Source organism: Calonectris borealis, chromosome Z (genome assembly GCF_964195595.1).
Source record: "Calonectris borealis chromosome Z, bCalBor7.hap1.2, whole genome shotgun sequence".
NCBI lineage: Eukaryota > Metazoa > Chordata > Aves > Procellariiformes > Procellariidae > Calonectris > Calonectris borealis.
In genome coordinates this window covers 17,440,570-17,461,317 of record NC_134352.1, presented here as the reverse complement: position 1 = coordinate 17,461,317, position 20,748 = coordinate 17,440,570, and the positions used below count along the sequence as shown (strand labels likewise).

General features: G+C 40.2%; 1 protein-coding gene across 3 annotated transcripts in view; it reads right to left on the bottom strand.

The window, feature by feature from the left end:
- Positions 1 to 15,234: 15,234 nt before the first annotated feature.
- The window catches only part of COMMD10 (COMM domain containing 10), a 114,057-nt gene continuing 108,543 nt past the window's right edge, over positions 15,235 to 20,748 (bottom strand). For 2 of the 3 annotated variants that reach the window (XM_075137304.1, XM_075137313.1), the window contains 2 exons: positions 20,602 to 20,661; positions 15,235 to 19,963 (listed from right to left, as the gene is read on the bottom strand). In XM_075137304.1, the coding sequence (XP_074993405.1) occupies positions 19,925 to 19,963; positions 20,602 to 20,661 (99 nt within the window). In that variant the 3' untranslated portion in view covers positions 15,235 to 19,924. Of the gene's footprint in view, positions 19,964 to 20,601; positions 20,662 to 20,748 lie in introns of those variants that run through there. The other variant, XR_012670971.1, reaches the window with a different exon arrangement.

The window sequence follows — 20,748 nt, the reverse complement described above, 5'->3', positions numbered from 1 at the left end:
AATCACAGAATATCAAGTTTGTATAAACACTGCTTTCCACTTGTATTTTTCATTTAAGTTTTGGTGATAAAACACCTTAGAAATAACACTTCTGTGTGACACAGACTCCTCTCCCAGTTGTATGTGCAGACAACCAGAGTGAAATGTTAAAAGAAAGAAAATTAAACACGTTGCCAAACAGTTGAGTGTTAAACATGTCATTAACTGAAAATCTTATGCTGAAGCGAAACACAGAAATTTCAGAAAAACACTCTAATGAAACACATTTATTTTATTTTTGTTAAGTTAATTAAAAATAGAGTATTAATTCAGTTGCAAAGTGACTATGTCATTAACTTGATTAGATATTTTGAGATGTAAAATATTTTACATTTAGGAGATAAAATCTGGCAGTGTGGCCCAGTGGATATGGAACTGGATTAAGAATTAATCCGTTAATTGGCTGGGCAATTGGGCAAAGCACATAATCCCTCTGCATGCCTCATATTTTTTTCATCTTTAATACAGAGTTTTTATGCTCTCCAACTTTCACAAAGTGCTTTGATATACACAGATAAAAGGCTTATATTAGTTATTACAGATGAATACTGAAATGCCATAAAAGCATTGCTTAATGAAATATTGATTTAAAAAATATCAAGTGGGACTAACTCCTTGTCTTAGATATTGAGGAAACGCCTGTGAACTAGGGATCTTAGATTGGTCTCCTCAGAGATGATTTGCTGCTCTGAATGGAGGAGCAGACAGAAACAGAGGTACTGCGTTGTTCAGTGGAACAGCCAAGCCCAGGGTCTCTTAAAAGACCAACCAGGAGTGCCATTAACAGCCTAACCACGTGCACCTAAGACGCCACCACCGCTCACGGGAGGATCCCTGGTGACTTCAGTGTCTTTGGGCTGGGTTTTTTAAGTGGAAATGAAACCTAGGGGGAGTTGAAGATATAATTTCATCTCTTGCAAAAAGCTTCCGATTTCGTGCTCTGTCTCTTCCAGTGGAAAATGGTCCGGACCTAGGGGGGCTGGTAGCATTTAAAGGTTAGTAGCTAATGAGGCTGCCTGGAATTGGAGAGACCAGGGACGGGAGGAGGAGGAGGCAGGAGTTTCTGCTAACTAAATTAGGGAATCAACAGAAAGCTGTTCGAGCTTACATTTGCAGAGACATTTACAGGATCCCACAAACACCTACAGTTTAATGCACCGTGGGTATTTTAGGTGACAGGAGTATGTTGAAGCATTTCGATAACACAGTAAGAAAGTTTCTTAACTGTAAGGGCAATCTGACAACAGCCTCAAAATTGATGGTTTATCATTAGAAGTGCTTGAAAATAGGTTGGAAAGCTATCTGTCTGGAGCATCTGGGGGGCAGAAAATCATGTGACTAGGATGCAATGGGTTAAACCAAATAATGTGATCTTTCTACCCTAACAGTTATGAAACGTGACACCTTTCTTTTTATATTCATATTCATTTCCTTCTCTGAATTCTGCCCTTTTTTTGTGTTACTACTTTTTTCTCTTAACATTCCACATTTTTTCCCAACGCATATTTTCCCCCCTCTTTCTTTATGCCATTTCATGTACCGGATGGCATCAAGGTAAAACTGACCACAACCGTGTTTCCTGAAGCTACAGTGAACACTTCCAAAAAGTTTACCAGTCTAACTCGGCTTTGCTTCCCTGCCAGAAAGCCACTGGGAAGAGTGGCAGGGGATGAGCAGGACTGACTCAGGTCTCAAGCCCGGAGGCTGCATCTGCCAGCGCGTCACAGGTCACAGAGCTGGCGGTGCTGCTCAGCCACCAGGAAAAGAGGAGAGACACGTGCAAAGCCGTGCTCTCACCTTTGGTTTTTTTCCCAACCTAGATCTGCAGTTTCTGAAAGAAAATCTGACTGCCGGAGAGCCTGGTGACACAGCACAGCCATTAGCATTTGCACCACGCTTGGGCTGCAGATGAGCCCTTGGAAACCACGGAGAGTTTTGGGCTGCATAAAGCCAGGCAAAGCTCTGACAATCCCCGGACTGTGCAGCCAGGTATTTTATCACAGGTGTAATTTTAAGTGCATCCGTAATCCCACTGAAATCTGCAGGGCTATTCACATCTCTTCATTCAGGCATTTTCCATAAATACTTTGCTGAATCTGTCCCTGGGAGCTTATTGGTTTTTTTTAAACCATGTTTAGACTGCTTACACTACACAACAGTTTGCCAAAGTCTAATTAACAACCCCACCACCACTTATGTGACCCAGAAGCACAGTTTAAAGCACAGATGGAAGCGAAGACAGATCAAGTGAAGAAAGATAAAAGCTCCCATAGGATGAAATGCAGATAACCTTGTATCAAATGCCTATGCCACGAGTAGCCCAGCTGGCTTCCAAGAGACCCTTGCAGGGGTAAGGTGATATTCAGTGGGAACTGGTGTATTGGAGTTTGGCACTTAATAGCAGAGAGAACACACTGAGACATGAAAACACAAAATGAGGAAAACAGTAAGCGAGCAGCGAACGTCTGGCACAGCCCAGCCTGCAGAGCCCACCTGCGATATGTTTGAAGGGAGCCTGTAGAAAAGCAGGATGACTGAGCTTGTAACCTCCTGCACCGGGGGACACGTGCCCTGTGCTCAGCCTTCTGCAGCCTCTGTGCATGGTACATTAAGAGGAGCAATTCAATACAGCAGAAATAATAAAAGTCAACAAAAAACACTCCACCACATTTACTGGTTTATGGCATGGGGGCTGGGGAAATCTTTCATCCATCTAATCTGCGGCAATGCATTTCTGGCTTTTCGTTGGTTAGTGAGAGAACTGCAGGCACAGAGGCTCAAGGCACACTAATTCATGTCCCTCTATCCTTTCGGGACCCCCTACACCGAGTACAAGAGCCACCGTTAAAAAGAAATCAAGCCCGGCAGAAAGGAGCTTAGGGCTTAGTTTTGCCTTTTCTCCTGGGGGCAGGAGCACAGTCCTCTGATTCTATGACTGCCCTGTGCCAGTCGTTTCCTTGGGTTAGCCTGGTCCGTGATCCCGCAAGAGCAGACAATATAGCAGCATAAATAAAAAGTATCTCCACAGAAATAATTTAAAGGGATGATCTAGAAATAGACTGAGTTCTCACTCAGGGCTTCAGTTTTGCCAGTGTTGGTGGCTTTGATGTGTCTTCTTCAGACACCATGCTAAATTCATACATCATCTCATTTTAAGGAGTGGGAAAATTAATCCTTATTTTAGCTCCGTCACTTCAGAGAATGTACACCAAGAAGGAATCAGCCCATTAAAATAGATCTGAACTCAAGTCAGAGAGGTGAAAGTCTAATGCTTTATGAGTATCCATTAAGTATCTAGTAAAAGTGCAGAATATTCCAGATTTTATCCTCTGATTTTATAGTTATCCAAATAATAGAGACAAATCTAAAAGCTGGATCTATTAAACTCTTCATATAAAAACAAAAGCTGGGAATCAGCAAAAAATGGGAAAGTGTGAAAAGTTTCACTTCAGTTCCCTTTTTTTTTTCCCCCCACTGTAATTTCTCTCCCACTATCACTTCAGTGATTCAAATTCTACTCCACCATCTGTTCTGAAAAGAAACAAATGGAGTGTGTCTAATTTCTGGAAAATCTGAAATAACCTGGGTAATCTAGTTCCAACAAAGAATCTGAGCACAAGTCAGCTTTCCGATCTTTATATTATACAAGAAAATGCAGCTGAGACTGGGTCAAAAGAATGCTTATAGAACAAAATGCAAACATCGCAACAGAGTAAATATAGACCCAAAAATATATTTACTCCTTCACTGCATTGCTCCGCCTAATGTGCCCATTACCTCAAGTGACAGGGTAGTGTCTCACTTAAGCTGCCAGACTGCATAACAAGTCCGAAGGACATTCGCAGCAAACTTACTCAAGAAAGTCCCCCTAAAGCTCCGGATTAAAAGTTAATAAGTGACTATGAAATCTGTAATCTAACTTGGCAGATTTGAAACCATGTTTTTAACCTTGTCAGCTGCCCGTGAGTTACACAGCATGAAAAGCATCCCTTCGCCTTGATGGCCAAGGCAACTGTACATCATCTTTTTACTGCGAGGCATGAGGGAGATGACAGATGAGCCTCCTCCATGTTCCTATTCAATGCTGAGAGATGCAGTATTAATGACAATGCACATCAGCCCCTCTCCAGGAAAAAAGTTTTTTAAAAAATAGATTGAGGGAAAAAAATACCTTTTAGAAGAACCACTACACTGTTTCATCTGCATTCCTAACAGCCTCTTTCCACGTAATAGCCTGTAGGTTTACACCCAGCTAACAGTCACAAATAGAGCTGTTATTCCTACCATTAAAGATAAGCAGAAATAGTTAAGCAACCACCCTATAAAGATTGCTGGTTAAATGTACAGTGACTAACTAGACATCACAGCGTGGAGCCTTTGCTTCCACACACCACATCTGCCGAATATCACAGACTTACCTTATAATGGTTTGTAAAACAGTCAGGCTATTAAAACAGGTAACTGCCTTTCAGATTCCTTCTGCAGAAGAACTTGTTCTGTCAGCCCAGGAGGCTGGAAATTAACTTCGGGTGCGGGCTTTGATCACTTCTGCTGGAGATTTCTTTTTGGTCTTATAGGCTTTGGATAGGCGGGTTTTAAGTCACTATCTAGTGTGGGCGTTATCTAGCATGCAGATATACAAATGGAAGTTTGAATTCTCTGAAAGTCTGAAAGCTTTCTTCTTTAAGTACATCTGCAGACGTGCTTAAGAGTCTTCCGATGGCCAACACACACCTTAGATTTTTCTTTGCTCTGTGTGTAGGATCCAGACAGAAATGATGACAGTGCTAGTTCTGAAGATTAATGGGTATAGGACTCACCTTAAGAGTGAGCTCTGTGGCAGTTCTTAGCACAACATTATCCTGATGAATGGCACCCCGATGAAGTTTAGCAGGCAGAGCCCTTGCTTCTGCCACTTTCCTCTGGGAAACTTGACAAATAAGAAAGCAGTCTCACTGCAAAACAGAATTATTTCAGCATTATTCACAAGATAGTAGTACCCACAGGCCCCTTTCAGAATCAGGACTGCCTTGCTCTGTTATTGTACAAGCAATCCTATCCCAAAAGTTAAAAAAAGCAAGTCCCATAAAAGACGGCGAGTCAGTTAAAATCAAGCGCAAATAAAAGCTGCTCCACACAGCACCCTGAATCCTGTATGAGTGACAAGTTTTATAAGAAAAGAAAATGGAAATTATTTTAAAGTGATTTTAAAAGTACTAGAGGGGGCTTATATATCCCTTAGAATATGAAGCCAGCAGTGGGATGGAGAAGAATATAAATAATTTTTGCAGAGTTCTAAATGATGACCCATTTGTCACCACTGGTCACCAAAAAATGGTCATCTTAAACCATTCTTTTAGATAAAACAATATTCTTGTTTTAACAACATCATCTTCCAGTCTGCCAAGACTAAATGAACGCTACATCGTCACAGCACAGGAAACAATTTCACAAAAGGGTTTTATTAGGTTGCAATTAATGGACCACATCTTCATGGCCGCTGCAGGGCTATGCAGAGCTACCTTCACCTGTCTCTGTAGTGTTTCCGTGTTGCTCAGTCTGTCTAAATAGCTCTGCTGAGAAGCAAAATATATTAGCCTGGGTAGCAGGCTGCTCTTTTGTGGCTGCTTCAGCACCTCAGCTAGCCCAGGTATCTCTGCATACCACTGCTTGGACCTGCCTGTGTTCCCATATTTCACTTTCATTTGCTGTGGAACACACATTGGGTATCCTTTCCTCAAGAAATCCTATGTGACAGCACCCCCGGTTCCCTAATTAGGATAAGACTGGATGCAAATGGCATTAACAAACACTAGAAAAATAGATCCTTCTGCATTAATAAGCTCAACATAACAAATCTGGGCCTCAACTGAATTTAAGTGCTATGGTCTTAAGATTCATATTGTAACAATGTAAATTCTTAGGTATGATTTTTTTTTTTTTTAAATACCATTAGCTACATTTATAACATTCAAGGAGAGGCACAATTTTAAAACAGAAGTCTTGGGAAGTTAGAGCTGTTTCTTTCAGACATCATGACCACTATCCAGAAGTCAAACTGTTTGGTCAATTTCCCTTGAAAAGATTATCTGCATTAAAAAATGTACCAAAGCAAACACACACTTTGTTTCCCTTTCAATTTAGGCTCCATTTTAACTAACGAGGCAGACACTGAAGCTGTTCTTTGCATATCTGAACCAAAGAATAAATATTGCCTGCATGTGGATTTTATTACTGTCAGGCAATAGTTCCCCTTGTTCTTTTTTGCTTATATTACTAGACACCACTGTCACATACTGACTTTTAAGGTTTTTACAATGTGTTAAGATAGGTCCACAGATGAAGCTTGATGGAATTCAAAGTAGGAAATAATTTTTCATGTGCTTCCTTCCTCTGCTGACCATTTGACTTTCTTGATCCAACAGGGGATGTGAGTGAGTACTACCTCTATTTAAGCTGATGTAATGCCTTTAAAATGGATCCTAAAAGAGGCAGTAGACAAGAGCCTGTAATAGTTTAGTTCTCTGTCCAATTTCTTAGCTTTCTGTCACCATTTTAGAGATTGCCAGACTCCTGTAAGACTACAGTTCTTTTCTCTGCACTTTATATACGCGACACCTGAAAAATAATTTGATAGCACCTCGTGCTGAACTCCCCTCAAATAAAAATTCTCTCTCCTCCCATCTCTGACCCCACCCCCAACTCCAAATCAGCAACAGACCTAAGGACGAAGGTTATGAATACCTATTAATTTGAAAAGAAATAAAACCCAGTTTAAGTGAGCACAACAAGAAAGTATCTGTCCTTGAACAACAGACAGAAACCTAGATCTGCTCCAAAGCAATTTCAAACACTCTTTATGCATAAAAGTTATCCCACTTGGACATCCCACCAGGTGGATGCTTCTTGGATACTTTCAAACTTCATCAACAAGGGCATTTTCTGTACATCTGTCTGCAAGCTGTGAGTAACTATGTGGCTATAAATTCAAGATTCAGCTTCATCCTTTGGTTTTGTTTCAGGTTTTTGCAAGGAAAGGCAAAAATCTTTGGGACTGAAATTTGATGTGGCTTAGCTTTAGTTCGAGCAGTCTTTAACTTCTCTTTTACGAGAAACTCCCTATCATTTTATATCCTTGCAAAAGATTTCACAGCCTGAAGATGTCTCTCAGGAAAAAGGTGAATTAAGAGATATCTTTATCTTTAGTAGGCAGCACATTTAAAGCAATCCTTCTTTTATGGACCTCCAATATAACAGAGAAGTACTAGAAGAATAACTACAGCCTAACACCTGATACTTGGGATCCTGCAAAAATAGAACAACCTTCCTAGCAATCAGATTAAAAGTTAAGAATAAAGCTTGTATAAATAATAACACTGAAGGCTGGTTAAAAAAAAAAAAAAAAAAAAAACCCAACCCCAAACAAACAAAAAAAAACACAACAAAGAGAATGGAGATGATAGGAAAAAACTCCAGTTATGCTGCCTGGATGCTAAAAACAACAGATACGAGAAATAGCTGGGTGAATAAAGGAGGAAATGCTTCCCCCTCCCACTCTCCTCTCCTGACAAGGCAAGAAATCCTTGCCCAAGAGCTGAGATTAATGTGGACCTCAGAAAAATCACTGTATCCCGATTAGCATGTTGGTGCCTATTTACAACACAGAACTGGATAACCAGGGAAACTTGGAGAACTACCTAGAATTTTTATCCCCAGAAATCTGTCACACTGTGCTTTCCTGAAAAATAATTCTGATTGATAGAAAATAAGAACTATCTATGTAAATGAGTGATGCGAGAACAAGACATGGTGAAGACACAATAAACTCAGGGCTGGCATACAGAATGTACTAAATTATGTGCCTCAACTGAGAGAAATAAAGAGTCAGCAGCTCTCCATGGGGATGAAGAACTAGCAGGTGTCAGAGAGCAATGTGAGAAATGGTGACTTGGAAAAGGAATTTACCTACGAGGTAAACAAAAGCTTTTAGCCAGGGGTTTAAGCAGGAGCCACAGTACTGCAGTCCATTCACATGACAGAACGATGCTGGAATGAGCCAAGTCCCCACCCACTTACTCGGCTCCCTCCTTTCCAGGATAGCCAAACCCCAAAACCAGCTCCTGAAGCACCAGCAACAGCTCATCTGCCACACAGAATGGGGCAGCATCAACCCTTTGAAGCCCAAGTAACCCTTCCTTGGTTAGAGGTACCTCTATGGTGAACATGGAAACAAGTAGCTATGGCAAGAAGTCTGGAAAAAAAGATGGAAGGGAAGACAAACTGTGAAAAGTGGAGTGGGCGAAGATGGAAAGAATGATAAAAGTCAGAGCTGACCAGGTGGGGAACAAGCTCCTGAAGTGCTCTTAAAAACTTGTCATTAAATGAGTCATCCATTTCCAAATGCCAAAATGACTGTGTCCAAAAGCAGTTCATTAAGTGCCAGGTAAACACTGAGATCACTGAGCTTTTCTAATATTCCCCTAGGAACAAACTGACCATAAGTGTGCTAAATTATTTTGCCAGTGGATAATTCAATACAGATGGATCCCACTGAAGAAGGACAAAGTACCAGGACACATCTCTGAGTGTGGATGTCTATAGCCCTGAGTTCACCCACCCCCAATATTGGTGAAATGGAGGGAGTTAAGGAGTGAGCAGATTCTGCTCACTGGATGACATTTGGTGTCCCAAGGAAAACATCCATTTTAAGCTTTGAGTGGTAGGACAGTAAAACTTTACCTGATTTTGTGACTTTAGAGAAATATAACTGCGCTCAATACATAAAAAATGAGTTTCATATGACCAAATCTCTGCCTTCCTGAGCAAGGAAATGGGATGTGAGTAAGCTGAGATTTGATATCCTGATGACAGGTAAAAGAAGACAAGGTTTGAGGTAGCTCCTGCAAAACACTTCCCTCCACTATACCCACAAAACAAGGCTCAGTAACACTGGGAGGAATCTCTGGGCTCAGCTGCCATCCTAAGAAGAGGCTGCTCCAACCAATGACTTGCTGAAGCTGAGGAAGGCAATAAAAGAGCTGGGCAGCCTAGCACACACACAAAACTGGAATCAAAGGTCTGAACAGAGGAATTTTAGGACTGAAGTGCTGGGAGTGATGGCAAGCATCCCTTTGTGGAAGCTACGACATGCTTCCCATTAGAAACTGGATGAAATACAGTCTTGAGGTCTTGGATCAGCAACTTAAGGGATATGCATCAAGGGAAACTACTGAGGGACTAAATGTAACTTTGTCCGCCTCACAGTCACACCAGTAGGTAGATAAATATACACAGAGCCAGATCCAGGTTTGATATTGCATGGTGATAAAGTGGCAATCTGGTGTGCAGATTTGGGTTTTATTTGGTAGCTTTTCGAAGAACCTCTGTATTCTTCAACTCATCCTTGTTGTAGCCCGTGTTACTGAGATTGTCTTGATCCTGAAAAAGAACAGTGTGAAGCCCTGTCTCTTGACTGCTATATACTACTTATGCACAATAGGGCACAGAGCACTTTAATACTTGAAGAAACACAAGTAACCCAAGCAGTAGGACAGACCTTTCAGCCACACACAGCAAAACTGCAGACACAGTATGTTAGGGGAGAACCTGAGATCCACCACTCTGTGGATACAGAAAGAGTATTTATCTGGAGATGCTTATGGCAAATCTTCAGCAGGGCATTGGTCTCCATTGCCTCCTGAGCCAAGCAAACATGGTACAGCATAGAAACTCCCAAATTAAAAGGTTATGTTATTCTGTAAAGAGGTTATTTTATTCTGTAAAAGGGCCCCAGTGTAGGCAATTTGCACTTAAAAGGAGTATCCCAGCACACTGTTCAGTTGAGGTAACTGGCTGTGATACCTGAAGCACTAAAATTTGCTGGTTTCTCGGTGTTCAGATGTTCTGTACCCTGACAGTTATTAGGTTAATTTGCATTCAGTAAAAAGCATCAGAACAATGGCAAGCTGAGACTTAGACTTAAAACTGTAGATACGCAGTACCTACATGAAAATCAAGTATACGTGCACCTGAACTAGCTTCATAGTGCATGATGCTAGACATCAAAGGATTCAAAGCCCAGCAATCAGACAGTGCGTCACAAATTCATTCTAGACAATTAAGCCATTCAAACTTCTGAGTGCCACTCTTTGTTTTATTTAAAGCAACAAATATTTTTGGTTTTTAAATTGGGAGTACACACAGACCCTCTGGAATATGGGCAAAGGCTACTTGGTAGTCTGCTGTGCTATTATCAGATCCTTCACAGCATAGTCCCTGAGAATATTTCAATTCACTTCTGTATGTTTTTGGTAATATCGAATTATTTGTATCATAAAACTGAAGATGTTCTATGTTCTTATCATTTGCTGATAAGAAACACATCAGTCTTGCAAGCTCAGCAGCTAGTATTTATTTATATCTCATTTTTGATCATGAACCGTATCTTTTAGCAGGAAATTAAAATCTCTTGTGGAATAGTATCAAATCCATGCTTACAAAACACATCAGTGAAAACCATTGCTGATGTGTCTTCAGAGGATTTAACTTGGTCGTGTCACATTAATCACCTTTGAAGTAAAGGAATGACTCATAATTGTTTTCCATTACCTTGTGTTTGCTTTTTCAGCATTGCAAAAATGCCTGGGCCAGGACCATGGATCATAAATCTCATCAGACTTGCGGACAAGTTTTTGAGTGGTTTTTGCATCCTATGTTACATGTTAGCCTTTTTCTTCCGATTATAAAAATCTGTTTCAAATATAGGTACTTCTGATGCACCGTGTTTTTAACCTTCTGTTCCTTTGAACACAATACTCCTGTCAGTCCTTACAGATGGTAAAATTAATCTATAGGGCTGTTCCATATCCTCTAGGATAAGCTCAGACCTATTTGCTTTTCAACGAAGTGCCTGAAAACTACTGTATACTAATACCCAAATAAACAGACTGTATTTGCAGCTAGCAGGAAGATCTTTTTGCTAATGCAGCAAAACCTATATAAACAAAAAGTTTATGTGATCACTTATGGAAGCAATGGAAACATTTGTTTCTTAGCAGGACTGATCTTCTAATAAAGGTGGATTAAAAACGTGCTTCATGTATCCAGAGAGATTTCTTTTTTCTTTTTTTTTTGAACAGGCTTTTCTGTATCTTACTATTTCCTGATCTTCTCTGTTATTTGGCTGGTTTATTTAGCCACTTCTCCATACCAGCAGTACTGACCTTGGGTGTCATCATGATGAACAGTGCAATTTTACACAGTATAATCCATTTGAGAATGGTGTTTTACTGCCTTTAAGATCCTTACTGAGTCCTTCAAAAGTGCACACCAATAGAGGACTCTTGACAGAAGAATGGCATCTCCTGATCCTTCTTTTGAAAAGTGGCCAGGGTACACATGTTACAAATAGGAAAGAACAGAGCAAAACGTTAATTACAACTTAAGAGTGTAGGGCAAATTACGGGCTAAAACAGTTAGCTCAAGATGCACAATAAGCCAGGGTAAAAACAGTAGAAGACAGAATTTGAGAGCAAAAAGGTTGAAGAAGAAACTAGCAGGTTTGGAGAAAGATTTTCCCAAAATCCAGGGGAGCACCAGAACTCCAGTTCATGGTTTAGCAGGATGCATCATTCTTACTGGGGCTTTAGAACTGTCCTCAGAGACCATGTTCATAAAATCTGATGGCTTAAAGACTAGAGACTAGGGAAAGGTATCTGCGCTTTTCGGATTATGTGCTGTTAGCAAGATCCACAAAGCAGGATTTCAGCCAAGTTGCACCCGCAGACAGCCATGGACAGCCATTCCTTTTCAAATCAGTTAATCTAAATCTTTGGAAATCAATTTCTAATTGTTTTTTCTCCAAGCAGACTCTTCCTTGAAGACAAAGTGTTGTTACAGGTTGGCGCAGTTCCGTTTTCCTGTTCTTCCTCATGCTTGTGCCCATTGAACAGTGACCAGAGGATTACCACAGTATCGTGTTCCCAGACTAGCAAAAGGATCAGCTTTCAAATATGGGAGAAATGCAAGGACAAAACGAAGAAATAAGGAGAAAAGACTATGCAAAGAAATCTGTAGCATCTTTGCCTGGTCACCAAGTCATCGGAAAGTTTCTGTCAAACCAAAGAAAATCGTCAAATGCTTTTAACCAAAGCCACTATAAAGTTGAATATATTTATTGACAGTCAAGAGGTAGAGCAGACCTTCATACAAGGTCTGAAGAGATCATACAAGATATGAAGATCTCTTGTATCTCTTTATACAAGAGATATGGCTACTTTATCTGGAGGCTGACAGAGCTCTCAAGGGCTGGATTTTCATGGGAGGAACTATTACTTTTGATGCAGAAGTGGGCTAACACAGCAGCTGAAGGCACTATCTGATTTGAAACCACTGAAATCACTTGACTGAAGATAGCTATGATGAAAAGGCTACTCTGGCAAATAAAAAGTACAGTCATGTCTGCAGCCTGGGTTTGATTTAGGCAGAGCTATGAAATGCAGAATGAGGTTCCAAGTTCATGCTTTGTGACCTTGCACGTTGATTAATAGGAAATTTCCTTTCTTCTAACATGCTGAAATCATTATACCACAGGGATACGACCTTTTGCTCAGATACTCTTACACATTCATATCCAGGCCCTCCTGGAAGGAACTTAAGGGTAGATTTTATTCATCTAACATAGTAGTTAAACCATGAACTTTGCTCCAGGCACCAGAGTAAGCTCCACCTTTGGCTTCCCTTTCATATTGACCATTTCAACTAAATATTCATTTAAAATCTCTCTGTCCCCAGAGAGAAGACTGATCTCAAAACTTACCAACTTTGATGCTGAGAAAGAGTCGTTCACCAATCCAAAACTTGGACTGTCAACCCTAATAAACATAGCCTGTTCAGCCAGAAAGACATTACCTGAGGTGGCTGGGCACTGCTTGCAGAGGCAGGTAAGAGCAGCACTGCTCAGCTGTGCAGGAGGTCATTCAGGGCCTTGTACCCTCTCCATCCTGACATACGGAAGGGCTTCAGGGCACTCTTCTACTGACTATAGACACAAAGGAATCAATCAGTAGGCTAGTAACAGACTTTCGACGGGCAGATGCAGGGGTGACATCTGACAGGGTATGGGAAGCTGCAGTCCAGTTGTAGAAGGACATTAAAAGGACACCAAGTCACTGGCTGTTGCAACAAAAAGTGCACGCAGTCTGTGTTGCCCAAATAAGAACTGAGAAAACTCCATTCCACTGCAAGTGTCCTCGGTTATATACTGTGCTCTCTTGCTTAAAGGAGACTCTGCTCTGCTTATTTTTTCCTTTTTGGCACTTTATAACTTTTTTTTTTTTTTAAGATTATGTTTTAGTATCAGATTTTCTAAGAAACTTGGACCACTGCCATGCAACTCATGAGAGATAGTGAATGAACCCAGCTCCAAAGGGATCAGCTCACGTTTATGGGCTTGTTTTTCTACATTTATCTGATGTACTTCACTTCTGTTGCCCTAAATCAGATTCTGAGGATGATTTACCTTGCTGCAATCCATAAGGATGATGTGGAGAAACAGGGATGATTTTATTCATGTAGGGAGTTTGGCTGCAAAGGAGAAACTGGACCACTCGTATGTTGGACTGAGAGTTTGCTCCAGAAATGGCCAAATGGTTAATTCCTCTGTCCCAAAAGGCTGGTCTTGTTTTACTTCCCTTCTCATACAGATCTTTTTTGGGAGTCTCTCAAAGTGAGTTTCAAACTTGGGGTTCTAGGACAACCTCCACGGAAGCTTTACCAAGCCGTGCTTGAATGCTGGCCTGAGATAGAAGGGGTCCGCTTGGGAGCAGAGATGAAGCAGGGGAGGAGAAAGGTCCTTTTTTGTTCTCGAGGTCTGCGGTGCCTATCTCCAGGCTGTATATGAGCTGGAACTGGCAGGAACGTGTTAGGAATTAGAAGAGGAGAAGATGGCAGAGACCCATCATCACAAGGCATAGCTCCTGACTGAGGCATCAGGGATTCATCTGGGATGCAAAGCGCTACTCCTCTGACCTCATTCCTCACATGAAGGAGATCCAGGCAAAAGTGCTGCTTGTCACGAAGAAAATATTCTCATCCCTTCCAGAGTGAAGAGCTAAGCTAACAACATTCAGTCCAGGCTGTTTTGCCCAATACAGCTTCTTTCATCTTTTCCTGACTCACTGTTGTCCAGGAAAGAGGCAGAGCTCACCTAACCGGCAGTCTGAGGTGCAGACCAACGTTCATAGGTTAAGCTGCACCCCAATGCTCAAGAGGGAGCAGGGGGTGGAACAGGAGACATGGTCCTTTCCTCACTTCCCTGGTCTTCGCTCAGATTCATTCTCTGCTGCCTACAAGGATATTGGCTACGGCAAACGCTTCAAAAGTAGAAACAAATCCAAGAAAGCAAACCTTCTTCAAAATGCTTACTGTATACATTAATTTCTTAAATCAAAGTGCTTTTTTTTGCCTGTTTCTTTTTTTTATACAAAGCTGCATTTCTTAACAGTCTGGAGGCAGAAAAACAAGTGGGTGATGGAAAAAGCACAGCATTCTCATGCTGCCCATGAAATGCAATTTAGTTAAGGTGCCCTACTGTTGAACCATGGATTGGAATAAGAAGAAACAAAGTCAGCTCACCTGTACGCAGAGCTCTTCATATTAATACTCGTGGGATGAACCTTCCAACACAGCACAGATGCACGGAGCCTCATTAGCACTGACCAGGGAGTGCTGCTTCTCCTTCCTTCACTTCTCCTGAATCACCTCTACAGAAGAGGCCAGCTGCCTGCGCATGTGAATCTGTACAGACAGATACTATATTTGTCCGGATTTCCTTGAACGTATGCTGTATCTTACCACAATGGGACAGTTAAGGTAACAGTGATGACAAGGAGTTAAAAGTGTCCCACTGGAAGAGGAATTTGCTCTAACAAGGTGATCATCTGATTTGAACAGCCGGTCAAGACAATTATGCTTCCAACACATGTAGAGCTCCACATTGCCTTCCTATGATTTCAGTAAATAGAGAAAACCTTGGAAAACCATGGAAGGTATTTTGGCCTCTAGAGAAGGAACTAATCTTGTCAGTGAGAGGGATGAATGCTTCCTGGATACATAGCTCAACACAGCTGGACAGCATCTGATTTGTAACAGAGCAATATTTTCTCCTATCTCTTGAGAAAGAAAATAATGAAGGAATGAAGGGATCATCTAAACACTTTATTTCAGTTAAAATTACAGCGTATAATTTGGTCTGATCAACACAATTACAAAGGCCAAGGGAAAATCCAATAAAATTGATTAATTACTATGGAAATTAGAAATCACTTTATGCAAAAGTTGCAGATAAAAGAATCTTATTAGGTTATCTTTATGAGACACCATCAACAGCATATCAGGCAGCAGCAGTTCATCCACCTAGATGAAATCACTGTTATTCCGAAGGCCAGTTTGGCTGATCCATAGAAAAGGAACTTTCTCACACTGGCTCAAAATGTTGTTCATTTTCATTAGTCAAATAAGATATACAAGGGTCACAAAATGATGTGATACTTATTCACTGGTCTATAGGCATTATTAAGCTCTGTCATTTCTTTACCATAATGTGAGTGAATGAATAATCTTTGAAGATATGATACGCCAGTATGGCCAAACAATGAAATGTTACTGATGCTCTTGGAAATCAGAGAATGAGATGCAACAAGTGTGATGGGGAGCTTACACCATTTTATCACAATAAACACTTTTCTTCCTTTGATCAAGGTAAGACTTAGCATTTCAGTAAATTCTTTATGCTTTGAAAGAACAAGACTTCAGAGCCTTTAAAATCACAGACTGTAGGAAATGAAGCTGCAAGTCATAACTCAAAATTGATGTGTCAATAAACTCAGGAATTAAAGGGGAATTTGAAATCCTCCTCTGGAGAGCTAAAGCAGGTTTGGCAATTAGTCAAAATTTGAGATAGTAAAGTTATATTTGCCTATCTACCTACATATTTTATTTCAACAAAAAAAGAATGCAGAAACTTGCACACATTTCGTATTTTGTTTAGAAACAAGAAGTATATGCCTAAGGCTGAACTGGGCAAAGATAATCTAATGCATTTGTACTCAATAAGCATTAATGTGCTATTAGTGTTGTTTTTGCTAAGTGATGTACAAATGGTTGCTCTTTACCAGTAAGTTGGTATTTTTGAGGTAGTTCTCACACTGGTTTTCATTTTAGGCCCAGAACTCCAAGTCTTCATGTCAAAACAATACGGATGCTTGTTTACACACAAACCAAAAGATTTCCTTCTTTTGCCAATGGTCCATTTGAGGCAGATTTTTGTCTTATAGCTTTGAGAGTACAGTCACAGAAAATACTGTCTTTAATGTCTGAGCAAAGATGAATCAAATGTTTTTAAAATGCACTGAAAGATCTGAAAGTAGATTTAGTAATTCTTATTCATTCAAATTTCCAGTTTTAGAGCTCTATAAATCTCTGCAAATATCTTCCTTCAACACTATCAGAAGCCTTGGTAATTTCAGTTCTGGATCATGCCCAAGATCTATTACGGACCAATGCTTTGCTAGGACCCTGAACTGAAGAGACTCTGGGACGTATCCCTTTCCTTTCCTGCAGTAAAAACTAAAATACTCACAAGACTCACTCTTCAAAACTACGTTTTACCAGAATGCAAAACAAAAGCTTGAAGACCTTCAGCATGCACATCCCTGCCTATGCTCCCACACCAACCTGGTATATTCAGTTCTGAACAGGCTACATGCCTTCTTCTTCCCAGGAAAGCATTTTTCTTTCCACCTTTCTCCTCAGGCATCCCCCCATCTGTATTGGTGCTTGTTTTTCTCTCGTTCCCTGACACTGCTAAGGACTTTATCCAAACTAAGCAGGGGCAGCTGCTCTCGGGGGAACACTCTTCCCTTCTCCATGTCCACTCAGGCCAGAGAGCAGCAACCAGAATAAAGGCCTTCTTTTGTGCAAGACCTAATAAAAAACCCCTAAATAGTTCTGCTCTTTCACAGTTAGTCAATTTTCTCTCCATACACAGGAACACTTAAATAAGTGACCATGTTCTTCTCTAAGATGGTACTGGTTATGCCATCACTACCTAATAATGTACAACCCCAAAGCTTGACGTTACATACAGAAAAGTCTTTCTAAAGTAAGTGTTTATTTATAGGTGCTCCTTGACAAAAGATAACAACTGTACTTCTTACCATGAGGTACACTATGGCTTTTATTATGGCTTCTGACAGTAAGAAATTCAGTACATTTAGTAAAAAAGAAAAGGCAACCACTGCTAAAGAAATCATAAATCTCTTCATCCATCTGCAAACAAGGATGAACGCTTAATAAATTTTACAGAACCCTTGCAATCTTAGGCTTTTTCTGTTTTTCCCTTTAACGTATATTTTACCACTTTTAAAGTATTTCCTATTAAAGTTAGATTTAAAATGGTCTTTTTTGTTATCCCACTCTTTTATTTGATTTTGGCCAAATTTGCACCAAGGCTGACACTTACGGGTTAGTTCAAAATACTAGATACAGTTACACAACTGGCCACAGTTTTCATAGTTAACTCTGGTTTAGTTTCCCCAATTTTCTTCCCATTCCCCTACTATGTAAGGTTTTTCTCCTCCTTTGCCTAATACTTTCTTTGTATATATACTTTTGCCATCTTTTCCAGTGTTCCTCCTCTCTTCCTTATAGTTTTCCAACTCCCAAATTCCACCCTTGGGAATATCCATTACTCTGTTCTTTCCTTCCTTTTACCCATGCCTGGTTTCTTCCTACTCTGTCTTTGATTTCTCCTTTTTCTTCAGATGTGCCTGCTAATTTGTCCAATGCTTCTTGCACTCCAAACCGGTTCTGCCTTCACCCCCTCCTCCAGGATTCATCAATCACTGCCTATATTCACAAAGATAACTTAACCCCTCTCTCACACTCATACAACTGCCTTAGTATGTCCTGCATCCACACAGAAGAGTCTTCAGCTCGCTTCAGACCTGACTTCCAGAACTTAAGCTCTAGAAACTTTGGGAAAACACTCAGGAGCAGTGCCCTAGCACATGACATACTGTCCCACGTGACCAGTGGAGAAGCCAGGACCTAAGTGTTAAGAAGAAGGGGATTTTCCACGCTGCGCTAACTACAAAGCACTGCTAATGCGGGCAGGCAGAGCGAACGGTGGGGATGCGCTCACCTGCAGACACACACCAACCTATGCAGCCCGAGAGGAGCGAGCGGCAAGCTGCTGCTGAATAGCCAGGCTGAGGACATGATGCCTATGGGTTAGAGTGTTATATCCCCGGATGATAAGGCACGTCAAGTGGCTTGAGACAAGACTTGATTTTGGCAGCCAGCCTCTCGAGGTGTACAGGGGAAGATTCTGCCGTGCAGCAGTGACTCATTTCTTCTTTCCAACCGGGTAATAGTGTTACCTTACCAGACTGGTACAGTATCATCTGGCATTTCAGTTAGGAACTATGATAAATGTGTTTTTTCTCTTCAGTGCTCTTTACTCACACGTAGGGTGTTAATGACTTTATCCTCTAAATCTATTATCTCACAGCTTAGACAACTGGTGCAAACCCCTTCAGTATTCTAGAGATGACAGCACAATCCCTAATAAAGCAACACAAAATGTCCAAAACAACCCTCCAAAAGCAACAAAGCAAGAAATCTGGCACAAGAGGACCTAAACACCAGCTATTCAAAACATACCTTTTGGCTATACTTACATCTAGTGTCACGAGCAAACATATCTCAAAAGGAAACTGGGTGGTTGGGTATTCACCATCCCTGTTTTAGGCATGTGGAAGAAGAAAGCCTTGTTCAGGAAATCCCTTAAGGAGGAAGAAAGACAAGCTAATGCCAAAGATTTTTATTTTCTCTCACCTTGTACTAGCCTGGAGTAGAGAGTTGTATACTGTGCCCATTATCAAGGTGCAGCAATGAAGTTGCCTGTCAATGAATGGAAACAAACAAGAACTAAGATCTGACTTTTACCTTCTCATACTGCTCATGAACTCCATTCATCTGGAACTAATGTGTGAAAATACGACTAACGTGGCCTTTAAGTCACTGTACTTATTTCTTCCTGTTCGATCTAAAAACGGTGGTGGACAACATTAGGAAGGATCAACAAATAGCTTTCAGAAATTTGACTGTCAGACTATTTCAGTGTTCTTTGTTATATACTCTGAGATTTCTCACCCCAGTTATACACCATACTACTTAGATTCATTGGTATGCATGCAGTGCTAGGAAGCCGTATTTATTCTCAGTGCCAAAACTAAACACTGAAATCAGTGACATTGTTGATTTAGAAGAAAAAAAAAACAACCAAAAAAGAACAAAGATAATGAAATGAAGTTAAAATAGCCCAAACTAAACCAATCCATTTTTAAATTCTGAATTTATTTTGACAAATTTGCAACAAGCATTACCAATCATGTGAATAACAATTCAAAAGGACAGAGGTTTTATTAGCTGTGTATTTTCTTACTACTTTTATACTTCTTTTATGTCTAAAAGATAGATTTTATTCCTGGTCCCTCACTGCAAATTTCTACCAAAATCAAGTAACACACATAACAGGACAAAAAAAACCTCTCTGAAGCAGAGTAGCATTCTTTTTTTTTTTTTTTCTACAATTAAAGCCATTATTCACAATTGCTCAGAAAACAAGAGAAAGACCATTAGAATCTTCAGACTCTTAACAAAGACTCTTGGCTAATGTTACTGGTCTAAAAAGGAGATAAGCCATATAATTTTACAGGAAGCAACCCACTGAATCCTTCAGCAAACACAGCTTGGCAATCTATCTTCAATTCAAAATAATGAGGTGGCAGGAGTGTGATGAAGAAGTAAGTCTTCGAAAACATCACGTAAGGGAATCCAGCTGTGCTTGTATAGTTTCCAGCTATTTAAAGGAATAAAAAAGAGAGAAAAAACTCCACTCATATAAAATGTTGTTTAGAAACATGCAAACAGAAAAAAACACATTCCAATATCTTCAACTATGCATACTAAATCTATTCACATAGCAATAAAAAAATCCTGTACTCATGAATATTTGTTTTTACATGAAGCTATTAGAATTCATTGCTGCAGTTTAAATATTCAAATTTTAAAGAAACAGTTGTCTAAATACTGCCTTTTTTACATGCACAGATGTTTTGCTGTGAATTTTCAATGCATAATAACAAGGTAAAAAAATAATAGAGTTCATTTTGACTGGATTACGAGCCTGACATTTCGACTGAAGACGTAAGACAAAGACGCTCTTTCCAGAGAGCTCCTCATTGTTAATCATCAGCTACTCCTCTCGATCTAACCACCAGGTATGCTTACAATGACCCAAGCCATGCCTATTCCAAATTTGAATGCACAGACTCTTCTTGAAAATGCTTTACGTGATCAAACAAAACCAACAGCCTTAATTAAAGTTGGATCCATTTTCCTTCCAGTTTCATTAAATTTAATTCATATAGGCAACACTTCCTGCTGAGCAGCATAAGGTGTTTACAAAGAAACTATAGTATTGTAAAATCTACAGACCTTGTTGTAGAACTCAAACAGCTCCTGATGACTAAATTCTACAAACACTTTCTTCAGGTTCTGTGAAGGAAAAAATAAAAAAAGGAATAAGCATACTTTTTTTTTCTCTTTTTGGTATTCATTCCAATAATTCAGAATGTGAGATTA